The 20,441-nt window shown below is 41.5% G+C and overlaps 1 protein-coding gene across 11 annotated transcripts in view; it reads left to right on the top strand.

Moving 5' to 3' along the window:
* Nucleotides 1–20,441, top strand: part of Zmynd11 (zinc finger MYND-type containing 11) — an 87,267-nt gene extending 66,826 nt beyond the window's left edge. For 6 of the 11 annotated variants that reach the window (XM_057787118.1, XM_057787119.1, XM_057787114.1 and 3 more), the window contains 11 exons: nucleotides 6,916–6,993; nucleotides 7,509–7,601; nucleotides 9,541–9,628; nucleotides 10,213–10,268; nucleotides 11,080–11,157; nucleotides 11,859–11,977; nucleotides 14,525–14,732; nucleotides 15,135–15,371; nucleotides 15,946–16,218; nucleotides 16,424–16,609; nucleotides 18,391–20,441. In XM_057787118.1, the coding sequence (XP_057643101.1) occupies nucleotides 6,916–6,993; nucleotides 7,509–7,601; nucleotides 9,541–9,628; nucleotides 10,213–10,268; nucleotides 11,080–11,157; nucleotides 11,859–11,977; nucleotides 14,525–14,732; nucleotides 15,135–15,371; nucleotides 15,946–16,218; nucleotides 16,424–16,609; nucleotides 18,391–18,513 (1,539 nt within the window). In that variant the 3' untranslated portion in view covers nucleotides 18,514–20,441. The remainder of the gene's footprint in view (nucleotides 1–6,915; nucleotides 6,994–7,508; nucleotides 7,602–9,540; nucleotides 9,629–10,212; nucleotides 10,269–11,079; nucleotides 11,158–11,858; nucleotides 11,978–14,524; nucleotides 14,733–15,134; nucleotides 15,372–15,945; nucleotides 16,219–16,423; nucleotides 16,610–18,390) is intronic. The other 5 variants (XM_057787123.1, XM_057787125.1, XM_057787122.1 and 2 more) reach the window with 3 other exon arrangements.

Genomic DNA, 20,441 nt, shown 5'->3' with positions numbered 1-20,441 from the left:
TGGTGGTAGTGGTCTCTGGTGCTGTCCAGTGTGAGCCTCCACCACCATGTGACTCTGACCACCAGAGCAGATAGTGTTGTTTTCAAACATTCACATTAAGAACCCTGTACAGCCCCAAGAGAAGCATCTTCCAATGTGAAATGTCACCTTTTTCAGAGTGGCCTGGCCTCTGTCTCCCCATCAGAGCCTATTATTTTAAGAATTCTAAAGGAATGGTCTAAAGAATGGTCTGCACAGACCCTCCTTCCCAGAATACAGATTCTGTAGCAAGTCCTGTTTGTGAGAGCAGTGACTTTAATATCTGAGAGTGTGACATTTGCTCTCTGTCTAATACCCCATAGAGCATCAGGAAATTAATGAGGGGAGCAGTACCATAAAGCAAGTAAAGTGTTTTTTTTTTTTTTTTTTTTTTTTTTTTCAGACGGTATGTTTCAGTGAATGATCGAGACAGGGCTTCGGAGTGGGCCCTGTCTTCCCTCCTTTTTCAATATGATCATCCTCCTATGAGTGCATTTTGTTTTATCTTGTTTTTAGGTTTTTTTTTTTTTTTGACTTGGAGGAGTTGTAGATTCATGTTAGTGCCACAGTTTAAATTCATACACACAGTTTTCATCTGTGAACTATAACATGCCATTGGCAGCAGTTAGGATATCAAATGTGTTCCATGTTTGTATAGTCAATAAATATCAGGAAGAGAGTAATTAGAAGTCATGGTAAGCTCCTTGTTCTCTCTATATCCGGGCCTCAGATGGAATACTTCTCTGAGATTTTGCCCACAAGGAATAATATCAGTGCCACTTGATTTCATCACATCATCTGACTCAACTCTGCATCTCTTTACATCTCATGTAGTGCTCATGCACACACATACTACATATATACAAACTACTACTACTACCACACACGCACACACATACCACAACATACCAGGCACATCAGACACCACATATATCGCACAATACTTTTGAATGAAAGGATCCATTTAAGGAATGAAAGATAAGATTGTTACAGTATATCCTTTAAAAAACCTGGAAAATAGTCATTCCTTCCCAGATATTTGCATGGCCTTTTTTTCTGTGAAAAATTTATGCTTGTGTATGAATTGCATGATAAATGAATGTAGCTCAGTAGTAAATTATGGAATCATAGGAAATACAGATAACAAAACAAAAAAGCTGAATATTGGAGAATATTATTATTATTATTTCATATCTTGGGTCTGGGTTATAAAGTTCTCTTGAGTTTGTAGCATGTGACTCCCTTACCCTTGGCCTAAAAAGTCCACTGAGATCTTAGAAAGCTCCTTCCAAGGCCTCCAGCCTATGGGAATGGCTTTTAAAGTCTCCCTGCAACCACAGCTTCTAAACATGCACAGAAGGGACGGATTTTACCAAACAACCAAAAAACTTTAGAAGTGATCATATTAATGGGCTAGAGATATGACTCAGTGCTTCAGAGCATACTGTTCTTTCAGAGGACCATGTTCAATTCCCAGTACTCACCCAGGTAGATCATAGCCACTTGCAATTCCAGCTCCAGGGCACCTGGTGTCTTTGGCTTCCTCAGGCACCAGCCTTTTAATATTAACTTTTAAGACCTGTATTAACCCCCTCTTGCTTTTTCTGTCCCATATGGGTTGCAGTGTGCCCATCAGGCAGATGGAAGGCCCAAAGGGACATAGCTTGTCCACTATTAAAACTGGCCCCAGAGCGTCTATGTGGAGGAAGATTGGGGATCCTGGTGTGGGAGTAAGCCACAAGGCCGGCAGTGTTGAAGCATGAGAAAACTGTCTCACGGGAAGAGCTGCGGGTTGCATCTGTACCTCTTGCATGTGTTGGGGACACGGATAGTATAGTGTTTCCTGATTTCTGAGGAAGAATCATATGCAATTAATACTCACAGTGAAATGAGACCAAATGATAAATGAAAGTGGTTTATGTACAATACCATTTTGTGTATCTGCTTTGAAATAGCCACTCTTGTTCTTTGGTCAGTCCACTTTTATGAATATGGGCAGTTTATTAATATCTTCACCCCAAAATAAATAAATACCTTTGCTTTCAAGCTCCATATTAATAATTGTAGACTGGAGATGTGACTTTTAAGTAAATTTTTTAATGGTAAATAATCATAATACTGAAAATAATGAACATTGATCATATTTTGTTTTTAAAGACACCTGCATCCTATAAATTTAATTAAAACAAGTAGGAAATTACTTTTAACATGGTGCTGCCTTAACCATATACTGTCATCAGGTGACCTGGTTGCTTGGTATGGGCTTAGCTGTACAAAAAAGCAATAGGAACTCTGAAAAAGTAAGAAGCTGTTCAGATTAAGTCCAACACAAAAACTGTAAAATCCTGCATAAGTTATCTAATCACTATAGAAGCTACCTAAGCCCACCCTGGTAAGAAAAGACGTTGCATGATTTATATATTGCATTTCCATGGTAAATGTAACAGTGTTAGAGTAAACAGACTTGGAAATGAGTGGTGAGCATTGTGTCATGTCTTGGGCAACAGGGTATTAGATTCTTGTGACTTCTCTTTCAAAGTCTGGCTAGCACTTAACTAGACTTTATTATAGTTTTTTTAGATTATTTTTATTTAGTACATGTGGATGTTTTGCCTGCATGTATGTCTGTACACCACATGGATGCCTGGAACCCACAGAGGTCAGATACCCTGAAACTGGATTTACAGATGGTTGTGAGCCATCAGGTGGGTCCTTGGAATCAAACCCAGGTTTGATTTCTACAAAATAAGAACTCTTAATAAGTAAAACCACTGAGCCCCATGAAGCTTATTCTAACGCTCAGGATCTAAAAAGGTAACTCTTAGGCTGATTCCTAGACAGATGGGTGCGATCTTAAGCAAAACTTACTTAGTGTTTGTAGTATTGAGGTACAGAAAGTACATAATTTCCTCTTGTCCACAGTATAAAATATGTGCTATGGGGTGGGATGGATGTGGAGCTATGCAGGCAGAGGTGTCACTGTCTGGATGCCTTCTGTCTTAAAAACAGAACAGGTATAGTGTATGCCTTGGCTAGGACAGAAAAAGAGGGCTGGCAAGAGGGCTCAGTTGTCAAGCTTTGGGACCTGCATTCCATTCCCAGGACTTAACATGGTGTAGGGAGAGAACTAACTTCCTTAAGTTACCCTTCGACCTCTGTATGTGTGTTAGTGCTGTGTTTGATAATTAGGCAGGATTGACCTCTTAAGACATGGGAGAGCCATGTCAATGGAGTCTTACTCACTTTGAAGAGGGCTAAGGCCTGCCCGAGGAGAACAAGTATAACCTTTAAACCAGTGAAGGAGTAGAGAGAGAGGGAGAGAAAGAGGTGTGTGGGGGGGTGTGGTAGGTGGCACTCTGACTTGGCTGTTTGTTGTCTGTTGTGTGTTGATTGGGTCAGCAGCACTTGGACTTGGTCAAGGGCTGTCTGTTTAGTGATTCCGACAGTCATGTCTATGTTAAAAGTGAGTCCTTCTTGGGTTGGAGCAGCTTTTCCTCAGACTACTCAAATTGGTTGGTGGCCTGATGGTCAGGCACTGCAACACTGTGTCCACGCCTCAATAGGTGGTTCTTTCTGTCCTACAGGGGTCCCCAGAAGTCTTGCCCTGTGGATTTTTTTTTTCCCTTTTGGTTTTTGAGACACAAGTCTTTCTGTATAGTTCTGGCTGCCCTTCTGGAGCTCTCTTTGTAGATTAGGCTTGCCTTGAACTCACAAAGATCTGTGTCTGCCTCCCAAGTGCTGGGGTTAAAAGGCATGTGCCACCCACCACATACAGCTTCTGTGGGTTTCTTTTATGAAATAGTAAAGCTGAAATATACCTGATAATGAAAGAAAGCCTCCAAGCCCCTCAGGTGTATAAACACCGCAGTCCACATTTTATTCTCATGCATACCTGGGAGAAGTTCTGTTTCCACGGAGAAGCCCTTTTGTGGAGGGAGATTCCATCACGCTGTGGGTCCAGACACAGCTCTGAGCTCACAACCAGCAGGCAATAACCAGCAGGACTAAATGTGTGCAACAAAAGGCTTGAGAGCAGCTTCAGTATCTAGAACAGAATCCTTGTTTGTCATCAGAAAAGAGGGCTGGGTTTCAAGTAAAAACCATGAACTCCTCAAACTGATCTGGTTTGTCTGTGAAATTCCTTTGGGTCAGCCCCATAGGACCAAGGACACTAAAGCTGCAGCTTTAGTAGCCAAAATGAACCCACAAATGCTTAAAATATAACCAACCAAATTTTGATGTACACCACGAGAAGACAACACTTTCTTTTATGAGCGGCAGACCAAAACTGGGTAAGGATTGAAAAAACAGACTCAGGAGGACTGTGAAGTAACTTTCACAAGGAGCTGTTGAAGATTCACCACTTTACATTTAGTAGGGCAGCAAAAGGTGAAATTTCAACTGCTGTTCCAGTCTGTGCCTGTAGCTTTTTTTTTTTTTTTTTAAATGTCATTGGGCAGTGGGTCACACTGAGAACAGCATATAGACTGTGAACACCTAAGTCTTATCCTTCAACCAGCTCAGTCAGAACCCCAGGAGTGGCTTATAGATAGACATTAGCAGTTTTCATTTAAGGAAAGATTTTTGTTCGAAGGGCACACACAGGTCCCTGTGTAGCATCTGAGGACCATATGGGGCATGTTTTAGCATAGCTGGCTCTTGTCCCTTCCCATCCTCTGTCACAGGAGAGTTTACTTGTTCTAGAACTTCATATAAATGGATAATGACATTATTTCTAAAGCTTCTAGCTGGTTTTCATGTGATAGACTACAGTGGAATGTCTAAACCTGAGGAGATCTTTTCAGTCAAGGTCAAGAGTTTCTTGGTGTAATATATGAAGCTTATATTTGAAAGTAAGCCACTTAGCTGTTTGCTGTCACACCCTTCTGGAATAGTCACTTTTCTAGACTTATTAGATCTGCACTTCTAATTGCACTTAAATACTCCAGGCATCTGAGTATTTAAAACCAATTTAAACAGTGTAAGAGCTAGTTGTCACCCTCTGTACTACTATGTATTCCAATAAAGCTCCAGACTCACTCTTTCCCCAGACAATGTTGTGTATGGCTACACCGATCAGTAGCCTTGGTCATACGGATTGTTTAAGCTAGCTGATGATGGGAGCGAGTTGGAGAACGAGTTCCCTGAACCTCAGTGTGATTCCATGCTGTTCCAAAGTGTTTTAAAGACAGAAGAATCTCGTGGAGATATTTTAGCTGTATTGATATTTCAGTTCCATCTAACTTTTGCACATAGGTAGGCATTGTATTCTTTTCTTTTGTGCAGTACTGGCATCAAAAGAGCTTAGGTTCAAGCCAACAAAGTGAAACATACCATTAGTTTATGTTTAGAACATAGTTGAAAGAGCCAAGGTCACTGTCGCCAGCCAGGTGGCTGCAGACAATCCAACTGGGCTTGAGGAACTCAAAGGAAGGTTCACAGAGGACAGGCATTTGATTGGTGCAGGGCTAGGTTCAGTGTTTAGTGAATGTGTTTTAGTACTACATAAAGGGTTGATTGTGTATTTCCTTGAAATGAGTTACCGACCTATAGACTGTAACCTGGTCAAATAGCATTTCAAGACTTCTGTCTGCTATCTGTTGTATTGTAGGTGACTGTATGGTCATTTCTCATTTGAGTTCAGCAGTGCTAATGATGTGTCCACAGTGCATAGAACAGACCTGACAGGGTACCTGGATGGGAGCATGCGTTTCCATGCTCTCTTCTTTTTAATGAGTAGACTTGTTCTCCTGTATGCTGGGAGAAAAGCACTTGTCTCACCCTCCTCACCTCATATCTAACCACTTTCCGTCTGTTTGTGTTAGATGATGGCACAGGCCATAGGGCTGAGAGGGGAAACATGGAGTGTGCCTTCACTTTGCCAAAGAGTCCAGGTGAGAAATGCAAATGGAAGGCAAGCTAGGTCTTAAATGGTAAATGTTGAGCAAAGGATGACACAGGCCTATAATACCAGCACTCAGCCAGATGAGTTCACTGCCAGGCTAGTATATAGCAAGTTTCAGGCCAACCTTGTCTATATAATGAGACCCTATTTCAAGAAATGGAAGAATTATCTGAGATTGTTTCTAGATAGTAAATTGTCAACTTTTTACTAGATATTTCAATATGCATAGGTAATGAATCTGAAAATGTTTTGCTCTCCATGCTTAGCATATTAAAATGACTTTCCTGTGTGGATAACTTCCTGTGTGTTTCTAATAGAAATGCTATTAACTGTGAAAATCATGTGACTGAAAAGCTGTGACATCATTAAAACTAGGGCCAGCCCCGTCCGTCTCTCTGCAGTGTGATTAACAAGGCCATCTTTGGCCTGGCATGTGCCTTCGTTCTCACAGAGGGACATTTGTCCTAGTTTCTTGAATGTCTAGAAATAACATGAAATGTGAAATCCAGTCTTCTTGTGGGATGAATCAAATAATCTAATCAGTAATAATTTCCATTTTCACTAATTTGATATATTGCATGAAAAGCAGATAGGTTAGTGTACCCTCCATGTACAGGCTAAAGTTTTAACAAAACACGATATATTGAAATTGTCTGTTTGGTACTATCATTTTAGAGTGTTTCTTAAAAGACTTTAACCACTGGTCTTTAGTAAACTTAGAGATTCTCTGTTACATATATTATAGCCCCCTTTCAGAAAATGCTTTGAAGTTTTGAAATATCAAAAGAGATAAAATTTTCATTTTTTAGGCAATATGTCAAGTACTACATATTTCCCAATTTCCTCCTTACTGAGAGAAATATTACTTATGTTTTGCAAATACCACAGACTTTATCTAACAAAGTTATTTGCTCTAGTCCATTTTACTTTTCTGCCTTTTAAATATGGACACATGAATGATAGACTTGTTCGGCCTCTTCTTTCTTCCCCAGAGCATTAAGAAGAAGCATTCAAACAAGCAGGAGATGGGCACCTACCTGAGGTTCATTGTCTCCCGCATGAAGGAGAGGGTGAGTGCTGCTGGGTCCCCAACATTTTGCCAGGCTTGCTTTCTCTCCCACTGTGGTTCTCAGGTGCTGTGGGCATATTTGGTCTTAAGGTCTCAGTCTGCTGTCCAGACTGGACTTGAATTTGTGAACCTCTTGCCTCAGCCTCCTGAGTGCTGGGATTATAGTCCTGTACTACCAAATTTGGTTGCTGTTTTATTCATTTTCTAGAACAAATGTTTTTGTATTGGACTGGACTTTGTCTTTTGTTTTGTTTGATGCAAGCATTGAATTGACTACATTCAATTAAGACACAATTTAAAAGTTAATTTATCAAATGAACATTTGCATTGGCTATTGCTATTTAAAATGAAGTGGCATTTCTCAAATAGCTGTTTTGTCAAACCTTGAAGAATGCACATTACATTAACTATACATTCTCCATTAATTATGATGAACGTTTTGTAAGATTATAAAACACGTTGAGCTTCAAGAATTGATGTTTTACATGTCCCTTTATGTATTTAACAACCCTTTAGGCTATAGACCTTAATAAAAAGGGAAAGGACAGTAAGCATCCGATGTACCGGAGGCTGGTCCATTCAGCTGTTGATGTCCCTACCATACAAGAGGTAACTTGGCTCCTTTTATTTCCACTTCCATGTGTCTAGCAAGTTAGAGGGGAAGTAGCATGCACAGTGGTGGTGGCTGTGGTGTGACGGTATGTTGTGCATTCGTGCCTTTAACTGTCACACAGTCTAATGCAAATTTTAAAAGACCCGACTTTTAACCACTTATGGCTAGAATCTTGATATTTGTTGATTACAGGAAGCGGGGCAGCTTGACATTTTGTATGTAAAGTACTGATTTCTAACATGAGTTTCTATTTTAGCAGTGTGCTTGGGAGTTTTAGGTAAAACTTAGGGTGTACACTAGATTTAGTGTCTTGGGAAACCATAAAAAGAACAAAATTAGGGTTAAATCTAAAAGAAGTAATTCTATTATATATATTTCATAAGTATATTTTAGTACTTTTTGAGAATTGCAAACAGTGAGTTTTGACCACCTTCTACCCAAACTCCTCACAGATTCAAGCCCTCTATCTACCCACCCAACTTTATAGCCTTTTTTTTTAAACCCATCAAGTCCAATTTGTGCTGCCCATATATCTCAGGTTTTGGTCTTGTCTTTGTGCTACATTATAAGGCATGAGGATCTAAAGATACACCCCCCACACCCACCCAGTGCTTGGGCTCCTCTAGTCCCTTCCAGCCAAAACCCTCTTAACCCACTGCCATCATTCTTCCCTGAGGCTTCTAGATCCTGTCAGCTCCCTGTACAATGGGCTGATGCTAGCTGGGTTAATGCCTTGTCCTTGAATAATATGAGCAGAAGTCCTGAAAGGAGAGTTAACAGAAAGACAAGATTTTTATGATATTACCAGTTTAAAATCCAAAATATGAGTCATGGTTCAGAACAGAACTCAACAGGAAGCGCTTTGGGGGCTACTCTAAGGAGATACTTAAGTCTGGACAAGGCCTTGTACAGGTTCAGTGCCTGGTGTACCCCAGCCTTACATAGGCAGGAATGCAGGGAGGGAAGTCAGGCATCAAAGCTTGAACATAATTTCCTGTAGGGTATATATGACCTAGGAGAAGTGGGAATTTCCATTGAAGGAACGACAGTTGAACTAGAACTATACAGGAAAGAAGCTGCATGCTCAGGGATAAAGTACATGGGAGGGGTATGGGCTGTGAGCATTCATTTGCGGCCTTGGCCTTGCTAACCATCTTTCTGCCAAAATCACTGGGACTCAGAAGTGCTCTCCTGCTATTCCCAGATAGATTAGCTATATACACACTACTTGAAAAAGTTTGAGCTTCCTGCAAGGGAGAAAAATGCTCTGAAAATTATTCTGTTATCCTCTTTGGCCACCAACAGCAGAGCTACAGAGTATACTTTGAAGGAGTCTTTTTTTGTGTCTCATCAATGTAGAGAAAGCTGTGCGTTGCCTTGGTCTATAGAGGAACTCTCAAAACTCCACTGCAAACTAGTGCCTGTGCCTTACTTAGAGCAGTGTCCTCAACCTGTGGGTTGTGGATCAGATGTTTACATTACAATTCATAACAGTAGCAAAATTACAGTTAAGAAGTAGCCATGAAATAATTTTATGGTTGGGGGTCAACACATCATAAGGAACTGTATAAAAAGGTCATAGTATTAGAAAGGTTGAGAGCCACTGTCTTAGAGGTTTGGTGACTATTGTGGAGGCTAACAGCTCCTTTTTCTGGTCTTGATCCAGCTGTTAGAAAGATGGCAGGCATGTGTGGTCCTGCTCTCATCTGAGCATTTTCTGACAAAGCTCAGCAGCAGCTGCCACCACTGCTGTAGCTGAGGTGTGGCCGCTGCGAAGGCCATTGTGGGGTCACAGTGGGCACACGGCTATTTGTGACACTGTCACTTGTGCGGGGGACAGCGGGAGTCCTGATGTCAACTTGACAGATTGTTCTGTCCTCTTCTCCAGTCCTGTCACTCACAGCACATTTGTCCTTCTGTCTTTTACCCCCACAGAAAGTGAACGAGGGAAAATACCGGAGTTATGAGGAATTCAAAGCCGATGCACAGCTGCTTCTCCACAACACAGTGATTTTCTATGGAGGTTCAATCCTTTTTCTCTTTTGTATACAGTCTTGAAAATGCTAAATTCCATGTTGAGAATATCTGTCACGGTTCCTTGTAATTCATGCATGAGTAATGTTTGATGTTGGAATTTGAACTGATGGCGGCTGCTGGTGGCTTACAGAGGCGATGGCCAGTGGAGTGGGGAAAACTCTCACTTTCTTAGATGGCGCTGAGGACGAGGGGCTAGCCCAGGGCCTCGTGCATGCTAACTGAGCACTCTACCTCTGAGCTACATCTTCAGTGAAATGTATTCTTTACGTTCACTTGCTTTATCTTAGCTAAGAGGTTTCTCTAGGGATTTCATTAATTCTGATACTTTCCCACTAAGATCTCATTCTTAAAGTCAAGAGGTCATTCTCTACCTAGAGAATTAGTGGTTGTGTTAAATGTGAAACTGAAAGTTGCCTGTAGGATTTATTTTGTTCCTTGAACATGACATAAAATGTGTGTTTTGCTGAATGTGTCTCCATTTGGTAAACTGAAATGACAATAGGGTCACCTGACTTGATGGTGGCAGTTTCTAGAGTACTGATGATAAGTTGTGTTTATCTTCAATTACAGCAGACAGTGAGCAAGCGGACATTGCGAGGATGTTATATAAAGACACGTGTCATGAGGTACTTACCATTCACACCTAATACTTAAACTTCTTTTAGTCTAAATTTAGTTAAGGCTTCTGTCCTTCCTTGCTACATTTAATTATGGCATCTCCTTTGAATTTAATTTGATTTTCATGTTTGCCATACATGGAAAGTAAGCAAACAAAATATTTCTGTAACAGGTGACTAAGGATATGGTGGCAGATTTAGCTAGTAACTTTACAAGCACTGTTCGTTGCTGATGTGAGTGTTGGTGAGATGTGAGATGTGAACAAATTGCACTCTGCAGCCAGAGTCACAACTTGGATTGAGGGTTCACATGTGCCTTCTACTAGACCCAGTTGAGGCAGAGAACAAAGTTCATATACATACAGTAAATGAATCACCTGTAAATATTAATTTTGTAAAAATTCTCATATAAGAAGTGTGATTTCTTCAGTTCATTTCAAATTCGACATTTCCTTTTTAGTTATTAAACAGTTTTTTATTGAATGTCTACAGTGCAGCAAACAGTGTGTTAGAAGGAATGTAATGGTGATGTAGGTATAGACTCCAGTGTATAGAAGCTGTCTTCTGAAGAGAGGTTGACAACAGGAAATAACGCAAGTGGCCTTTACAGTGATGAAGAAAACAGTGTGCAAGTGAGGGATGGCAGTGGGCACAGCAAGGGAAGGGGTACTGTCACCCTTGCATGTCTTCCACAGTTATGGCAGGACCTGTCATCCTAGTGGATTTTAAGGTTAAGTCAGGACCTGACTGAGAGCTGCCTGTCAGTCCCACGCAGCCACATTGGCTGCTGTGTGGCTCAGACCATTGCTTTGCTTTTCAGCTGGATGAGCTGCAGCTTTGCAAGAACTGCTTCTATCTATCAAACGCACGGCCCGACAACTGGTTCTGCTATCCTTGCGTATGTGGAATTTTGTCATTTTCATTGATAGAGTACCGTTTGGATCACAGTTACTTCCTGTTTACTTAGAGATGATAATACCTGTGAAATATATTTCTTTACATCATAGTACCTGTGGCCTTAATAAATACTTACAAATGAAACATGAGAAAATAACAATAATTGCTTTTCAGTTCCTAATTTCAAACGGAGTTCTTAGTAAGACCATACACGGGGTCCTTTGATAGACAGGAGAGTGAGTCTTGGCCTTCTCATTTTCAACAAGAGACCCATGGCTTTGCTATGTCTGTAGTTCCATCATCTCCTCTGAAATGGAAAAAAGCCTCTGGCTATTTGAGGGTATCCCATGACACTGACATTGGGTGGACTTGTGGGGCCTCAAACTCTTCTCTCCTAACAAATACCCAGGTGATCCTGGGTACAGAAGCAAAGTCAGGGCACTCTGTTTACTACTATCATGCACAGGGCCCTTGACTTTAGAGGCAACTTACTCCAGTTCCTGTCTCATCTGGCAAATAGTCCATAATTCTACTTTCTCTTAAGCTTATTAATTGTTTATATTGATGGCAAAAGGAAAACAAAACACTTGTATGTGTTTCAGAGTTAAAAGGAAATATCCAAATGGATTGTGTCTTTCTTAATCCACACTTCTCTATTTAAAAAATCATTCAATATTAAAAGAAATGACATTTCATTTTCAGATACCTAATCATGAGCTGGTTTGGGCTAAAATGAAAGGTTTTGGGTTTTGGCCAGCCAAAGTCATGCAGAAAGAAGACAATCAAGTTGATGTCCGCTTCTTTGGCCACCACCACCAGAGGTAATTCTCAAACTCATGTAATAGCAAGAGCTGTGCTTATGCATGTGTACTGACTGCTGTTAGAGACAGTGGGTGCTGTGTTTATTTCAAATTCAGCATATGCCTGTAGCTGGTAATAATTTATGCAAGTTTTTCAATATTACTGAAAACAGTGGAATACTTGGTCCTCAGGTATAAACACACTTGTGCTGAGATTGAACCCATCATGTTGGGTGTGGATCCACAGACAGGCACGTCCATCCCACACTGTAAAGATGCGTGGCATTTATGTTTCCTCTGTGGCCCTATTAATAGGCAAAAATAATTAACTTGGGATTAGAGCATCAGTCTAAGAATGTGGACAAGCGCAGTAAGTGTAGAGGAGAGGGACCAATCACAAAGCATCATCTTTACTCCTGGGCTTCAAAATTTATATATGTAGAATACATAAAGTCTATATATTCTAAAAGAAGAAGCCGACTATAAAATTACTTCATATATTTCATAGAAAGATACCAACCCATAGGATGGCACACTTATTATACTGTTCTCAGTGTGAGTTAAGGCCCCAATGACACTGAACATTAAAAATTAGGTTATCACAGCATTGACATAAAAAGTCAGCTATGCGTGTGCTCTGAACATCTCCTTAGGTCATAGTGTCTGGGGCATAGGGCAGTATTGTATGAGAAGATTCAAAGCAAAGGACTGTATTTTTCTCTCCTGGTTTATAGTTTGTCCTATATCCTGTGAGTACTTTAAATGTCTGTTTTCTCATTCATATCGACACACCTAGCAGACACTGTTGTTAAGAAAAACTAATGACACAATGTACAAGGTTAATACATTTTAGCTTTTGGTGAAGTTTTAGCATAAAAGGCTTCTTGCATCATATCTAGTTAGTTTCATGTTCTCACAAGAGGGCACTGTCCACATGCCAGCAGGGTAAGTCAGTGTCTGTTAGTCTTTGTCCAAGTCTCTGCACCAACTCTGTCATCCAGATACACTAGCCAGGCTCTCTGAGCCTTGCGAAAGTTGTGACCCTACTCCTCGTGCACGCTTGATACAGACATAAGCATAGCACCTAGCTGGCAGTATTCGAAGTGATGATTACAAGTTAATATCGGGAGTATGGGGGAGGAGAATGTTTTTGAACTTCCAGATAGGTCTCTCTGCTATTCCATCATGTAATGCAGAATTATTGATCTGGATAGAATATGACATGAATGATTGCTTAGGGGACACAGTAAAAATTCTATTTTATTAGAGTATTTTATGTATTGAAAATAAACAGATAGTAATCATGAATTAAGCACTAAAAAACTATGGCTCATGAGGAGGTACTAGTTGTTAGTTTTGATAGTATATTATATTACACATAGGAGGCAGAAAAATTATGAAAATAATTTTGGACTCACTCCACTTAGACTGAGGCTGACTTAGCATGCAGGAGAGGCCAGCTCTTGCCTGCATATAGATCTGCAGCAGTAGGTCTGTCTAGGATCTGCAAGATGGTCAGCTGTTTTGGACCACTCAGCTTCTTTAAGGCAGCCAGACCTTTTGATGGAGCCAGCAAAAAAAAAAAAAAAAAAGACATTGGATACATAGTAAGTTACAGAATCAGTTCATCCATCTTTACTTTATTAAACTAGCCTTAATTGTAGAATGTCTTTACTTATTGTTTTTTTATTAGCTCAGAGTACTCAGTGTTAATTTAAACTGACACCTATGCATGGAAATGCTTTAAATCCTGTTAAGAATGTAAGGAGGGGCATCTATTCTGGTAGGTGATCGGCCTACTCTTCTGCACACCTTGCCACAGGATCCTCACTGAAGCAGCAAACTTTTACATTTTTGCTGACTGTACCTGTGCAGCAGGAGCACATGACTTCCATGTTCTACATCACCTTTACCCTGTCACAAATGTACAGACACTATGTATCAGGAACATAAATCACACGCTTTCAGGTACCAGTCAGTGTATGTGTATGCACTCATGTACTGACACACACACACACACACACTTCTGTTCATTACTTTCAAATCTCTGGTACATGTTGTAACTCAGAGACACTTCTGAGGGCTTGCATTGTGCTAAAGAATAAAGACCCAGCTTCATGTGTTAATTTGGTTTGTCTAAAGCACAGGGGCATAGCACAAATGTAGTTTAATAGTTAATATCCTCATTGTAAATAGATACACACACATATACATATATAAAGAAAAATTATGTGCATTTGAAATGGTTCCATAATGCTGATCAGCATGCAACTGGATGGGTCCTGCTAGCTTACATCATCCAAAACAATAGATATATTTTTAAAAAGATCGATGAATGTCTCTATGAACAATGGTGAGCTGATGTGACTAAAGACAGTGAGCAAGTCACTGTGTCCTGGGAACTGGCTGCTCACCTCCTGTCTGTTGGCTAAGAGTTGGTTAAGCCTGAGTGTCAGCCTTGTCAAGTTGTTGCAGATACTCTTCACTGTAGGCAGAGTCCACACCATGCTCTGAACCCTTTCCACCACTGTCGCTGTTTCTCACTCCGTCTCCCAATCCTTTCCATAGGGCCTGGATTCCTTCTGAAAACATTCAGGATATCACGGTCAATGTTCACCGACTGCATGTGAAGCGCAGTATGGGCTGGAAAAAGGCCTGTGATGAGCTGGAACTACATCAGCGGTTCCTCCGTGAAGGCAGGTTCTGGAAGTCCAAGAATGAGGACCGAGGTGAGGAAGAGGCAGAGTCCAGTATCTCGTCCACCAGTAACGAACAGGTGAGAGATGTCTCGGTAAGAAGGTCCTGATTATTCTGCATTTTCAATGCAGAAACCTCCGTATACATGCCTCACTGTCATAAACAGGTTTTGACATCTTCTCTCCCTTTCATACAAACATCTGTAAAGTGCTCTGCACAAGTAAGCACCCCAGTGCAAAGATGTGAGAGGGTAGAAGCAACCTGGAGCCTGACCCAGCCGGTGGGAGGAGAGTAAGTGCGCTGCTCGGCTCTGCAGGTCCACAGGCTCTCCCATCACCAACCCACAGCAATAACGAAGCAAGTGGCTGCTGAGTGGATGGAAGGACTCCCTTCTACCTGCGGGTCCACTACAAGTATTCTCAGCACAGAGGTATTTCCTAGGGCGCCGAATAATAAGATATTACTTTTATAATGCCCACAGCTGAAGGTCACTCAAGAACCAAGAGCAAAGAAAGGACGACGTAATCAGAGTGTGGAGCCCAAAAAGGAAGTAAGTTGCCCACCTCACAGTGTCCAGGTGGCAATCGAGAGAGGAAAGAGTCTGAAAGTACGGTCAAGACAGTCAAGTAATGTCCGTCAAGTTAAGGCCCAGTCTCCCGACTCGTGTCGTTGTGGACTGCTGCTCGACCAGCACACGAGTGCACAGTCTCCATCCCCAGTAAGCAGCCGTGGAGCAGAGGCCGGGGAGCGAGCAGGGTGCTGCCGCGTTTCCTGAGAACCTGGTGTTTTTCATGGCAGTATATACAACAGAGCAGTTGTCTGATGAACCAGTCATGCCAACACTTGAAAACAAGGAGACAATGGTCAAGCTTTCTTTTTGTATGATCTGAGCATGTTTTAAAATTGTAAATCTGGGTACATGCCAGACACATTCAGTGAGGTGTGATTTAGGACTCTAGCAAATCTATTGATAGTTGATAATGATTTTATATTTTGTAAACCAAAAACTTTAAAAGTAAGATCCATTGTGTTAATATATAGTGAAATTATAAATGAAATTTTTTTTAGAATCTTCTTACACTATTGTTTAACTTTTTATTTACTGGTTGTGTTTGGGGAAGATGTATTTAATTGTGAAAAAATATAACAAGATACCAGCCTTACTTGCTTGTTAACAGCATTTGTATGTGTGTGTGCACACACATGCGCATGTACACATACAAACACTGAATTTTTCTCTTAACTGAGTTTGGGTGAGTTACAATGTCCTGTTTTGCTTCTAAACACTTTAGGAACCAGAGCCAGAAACGGAAGCAGTAAGTTCCAGCCAGGAAATCCCCACCATGCCTCAGCCAATTGAGAAGGTGTCAGTGTCAACCCAGACCAAGAAGTTAAGTGCCTCTTCTCCAAGAATGCTGCATCGAAGCACCCAGACGACTAGTGATGGCGTCTGTCAGAGCATGTGCCACGACAAATACACCAAAATTTTTAATGACTTTAAAGACAGGATGAAGTCGGACCACAAGCGTGAAACAGAAAGAGTGGTCCGAGAGGCGCTGGAAAAGGTGGGGCTGTGCACTGCTGGGGGGCAGAGGAGAGTGGAACAGCTTCTCGCAGGAGCAGCTGAGCCAGTATTCCTATTCTGTTGTAATTAGTAATGCTTTCTTGCTAACATCTTTTGTGTGTACTGAAGTAGTGGGGACAGAGCCTGAGCTCAGCAGTGAGGCTTTGCTTACCTGTGTGTCCTGTCTATTGCTGTCTTCATTTCAGCTGCGTTCTGAAATGGAAGAAGAAAAAAGACAAGCGGTAAATAAAGCTGTAGCCAACGTGCAGGGTGAGATGGACAGAAAGTGTAAGCAGGTGAAGGAAAAGTGTAAGGAAGAATTTGTAGAGGAGATCAAGAAGCTAGCGACACAGCACAAGCAGCTCATTTCTCAGACCAAGAAGAAGCAGTGGGTGAGTAGTAACTGTCCCCAGCGCTGCTGGGAAGGCGGTCGGCTGTGGTGAGGTCAGCTCCAACAGAGAAGTGCAGTGCACACAGACGGGGCCCTGAAGAGTAGTTGTGACTCCAGAGCATTCAGGGGATGTCCTCGAAGAGCAGAGCTGACGTTGTTGTACACAATACAGTCATCTGCAGCTGTTCGAGCAGTGGAGATGACTTTAATCTGGAGACGTCTAATGGTCTTCAAACTGAAAAACTGCACGTGTATCCCAACAAGTGATGTCCCTACCCCAGACATTTCACATTACAGTAGTTTACAGAAATTGCTTCCTTATGCTTACAGTAAGAACATGTCATTGCTGGGCGATCGCCTTCCTTCAGCTTGACTGGAAGTGTCACTGAGTCCTGATTCTAAACCTTCCCTCCCCTTGGGATAGAGGCTCCTGCACATAGAGCCCCACAGCTCCGAGGGAACTACCTAGTGGGAACAATTCTCCCTCATGCTCCTAATTTGGTTTCAATTTAAATAATATTCTATATAGCATTTCATGATAATTTTTTCTTTTACCTAGCTTCTATTATGAAGATTCTGTAAATATATGTAAAATTTTCATAAAGTATGTGGTACAAGAAAATTGTTATAAAGACTTAGCAAGAATGACAAGGGCATCCTGGCACATACGCAGAAGCCTGTATAGGCAGCTCGGTGGGAAGAACTGCTGGCTGAGGAGACGGGTAGACATAGGCAGGGTTTAAAGTGTGCTCCAGCAAGCTCCAGAAGGCCCAGACACCACATTGGTAACTCTGTCTTACATAAGACACTAGATTTATTGAAGACATGATTCTCTTCACCTTCTCAACAGCAATACGGCAGGAGTTGCCACTGCTGATGTAGCAAAATCACAAAACTCAAAATATTAATTTTAACAGAAAGTAAAAACAAATACACAGTCAAGAAGAAAACTGGAAGGTTGAATTTTTAATTTGTTTGTTTGTTTTTTGGTTTTTTCAAGACAGGGTTTCTCTGTAGCTTTGGAGCCTGTCCTGGAACTAGCTCTTGTAGACCAGGCTGGCCTCGAACTCGGAGAGATCCTCCTGCCTCTGCACTCATAGGCGAGTGTTCTGGACCCTCAGTGTGTCTGTGAGCCCGTGTGCAGAATACCACTCTATAGTCTTGTGGGTTATAAGCTCAGTGTGCTTTTTCCTGCTCATCCTCTTGGCAGGTATCTACAGCGGTGCAGCTGCTAGCTCATCAGCCCTACTTAAGATTCAAGCATGAACATTCCCTCCTTTCTCCTTCCATGTCTAATGGTCTAGCCTCAACACTAGGCACTTTGTGACCCAGCTGGCCTTTGTGGAAACTTTTAGTAGCAAGAGTGACTTTTCTCTGAAAGGCACAGCAAAGAAAGAGCTTCCTTCATAGATATGCAGTGGAAGGATGTGATGTGACGGGTGGGAGACCAGAACTACAAATGCCCTTAGGGAGTCAGAGCAGGTAAAAAATGTGAGGGAAGAGCAGCATTGGGTGCGCGGGGGGGGGGAAGGAGGAACAGGACGACGACAGTTGATGCTGGAGTTAGTGGACTTGAGCAAGCCTATAGAGATAGGTAGGTGCAGTGTGGAGAAGATGCCTGAGCCCTCACTGTGGGTTCCTGTCCTTCCACATAAAACACGCCAATGCACATCATGTACCTGTGGGCTAGCCTGAGCCAGAGAGCTTTGTAGGCACAGCTTTAGAAACTTAGCAGGCCCTGAGCTGTTGGCCCTGGTCTCATGTGTGCCTCCTGCCCTGCAGTGCTACAACTGTGAGGAGGAGGCCATGTACCACTGCTGCTGGAACACATCCTACTGCTCCATCAAGTGCCAACAGGAGCACTGGCACGCAGAGCACAAGCGCACCTGCCGCCGGAAGAGATGAGCCCGTCCGCCACCCTCACACGCAGCGGTTTTTGTTTCCAAGAAGCCAAAATTGTTTAGAATTTGCTTCCCATTTTGCACCAGCCTTTAAACACTTTTCGTGGTGAAATTTTGCACAGTAGTTTAAATCTTTTGTTAATGCTCCTCCGGCATTTTTCGGGGGCTGAAGTAACATCAATGGAGGGTATTACTCTAAATAAATTCTAATTGAAGATTTGTTGCATTTTCAGCAAATTTTAAAACATTTTTAGGTTTTACAGAGATTTTAACCTTTAAACAACAGATCTTAAAACAACAACAGGTGAATACGAGTGAGTCTAACAAAGACAGAACAGAGCTGAATGTAAGAGCGGCAGACGCTTCAGAAGAAAACAGACTACCTGGCCATGACCTGGCCACACGTGACCTTGCTGAGCTGGTTTTGTGCAGCTTGCTCACTGTTCACAGGCATTGCCTGTGGCCGTGCTGGCGGCATGCGATTGAATATAGGGAACAGGGTTGACACAGCAGGGCTATCCCTGCATATTTTTTCTTAAATATTTCCCAATTGTGTTTTCATTATTTCTTTTCAATATATAACTTTTATAACAAATTATTAGCTTTGATCTTGTAGTTTAAAATTGCAGGGAAAACTGGGGTAATCTTTTACTGAGCTGGATCTTAGAGAAAAATGAATATTTAAATTTTAAAGTTTGCACATTTCATCTTTGTCCTGACATGAGTGCTTGTAACAAAATCAGCAGCAAAAACAAAAATCAAAAACCAAAAACTACCTGTACTCAGAACGTGGAATACAGCTGAGGCATGGAGTTTCTTCACTGAACCCCCTCCCTCCCCAGGGCCACCCTAACCTTACTCCCTGTGTCTCCTCGAGTGTGAGTTAGTACTCAGAGAGAGAAAGCACTTACGTGTGTCAGAAGCTGTTGTTTGTAGGGAGGGTCATTGCTACTAACGAGCTCCGTCACTGCACACAGTGACTAGTGCATGTTACTTTTCTTGTATTAAAGATGCCGTGATTTGTACAAAGTCTGTATTTTGCAGGATGTCTGGTTAAGAAACATTACCAGTAGGAATGGATCGATAGTTGAATAACATTTTTTATATATACATAGATATATAAAAGACAACCAGGAAAATTAAATTTCTTTAAAACTATCTCACAATTTGTTGTTTTTCCTCCAAGACCAATCATAGACCAAGCCAAATTCCTACTTTATCCTTTAGTTATTTTTTGAGGTTAGAGAAATAATTTGTAAATATTTATTTAGACCTTTGATATTTATTAAAGCAATTACTCACAACAGAAGTGAAAGAGTCAGGAGAAAAGCCTTTGAAAAAGTTTTCTCCGGTCCATCAGGGTCACTCTAAAGATGAAGGCTAAGGAGTCTTCTGTGAGCCGCCTCCAGCCAGCGCTGATGCTATTGCAGATGGTGGTAACACAAGTTAATTGACAAACTACTGCCCAACGGAGCACCCTCTTTTGTATAAACTACCAGTATCCCATCAACTCCACCAGGTTACGCAGTAACTGCAGTAACTTGGCACCACCGCTCCCTCCTTGCTGCCGCGTAACCATCATTGCTGCTGCGCTGCCCTAACCAAGGACACTTGACAGTCTTTGTTTTCAGGTTTTAAAACTTCGATCCACCCCTGTGAGAGCAAGTTATTGTGGGAATATTTTCGGTGTGAAATCATTCCAGAGTGTGTACTATTTACCCGATAGCTGCATGAAAGTGAGGTTCCTGTTACTTTGGCTTCTTGTCTCTGTCGACGCGGCTGCACATTTCCAAGTTACTACAGCGTGAAACTGTGTGTTTAAAAAAAAAACAAAATTAAAAAAAGATTGTGGCCTGGTTTTGTAAAAGTTTTAGATAAAATTACAATTGATTGTTTTAGGAATCATTAAAATTTTCTGCAATCATAAAGCTA

Source organism: Chionomys nivalis, chromosome 13 (assembly GCF_950005125.1).
Source record: "Chionomys nivalis chromosome 13, mChiNiv1.1, whole genome shotgun sequence".
Taxonomy (NCBI): domain Eukaryota; kingdom Metazoa; phylum Chordata; class Mammalia; order Rodentia; family Cricetidae; genus Chionomys; species Chionomys nivalis.
Note: the sequence above shows the minus strand (reverse complement) of the source record. Positions and strands in the feature narration are given on the sequence as shown.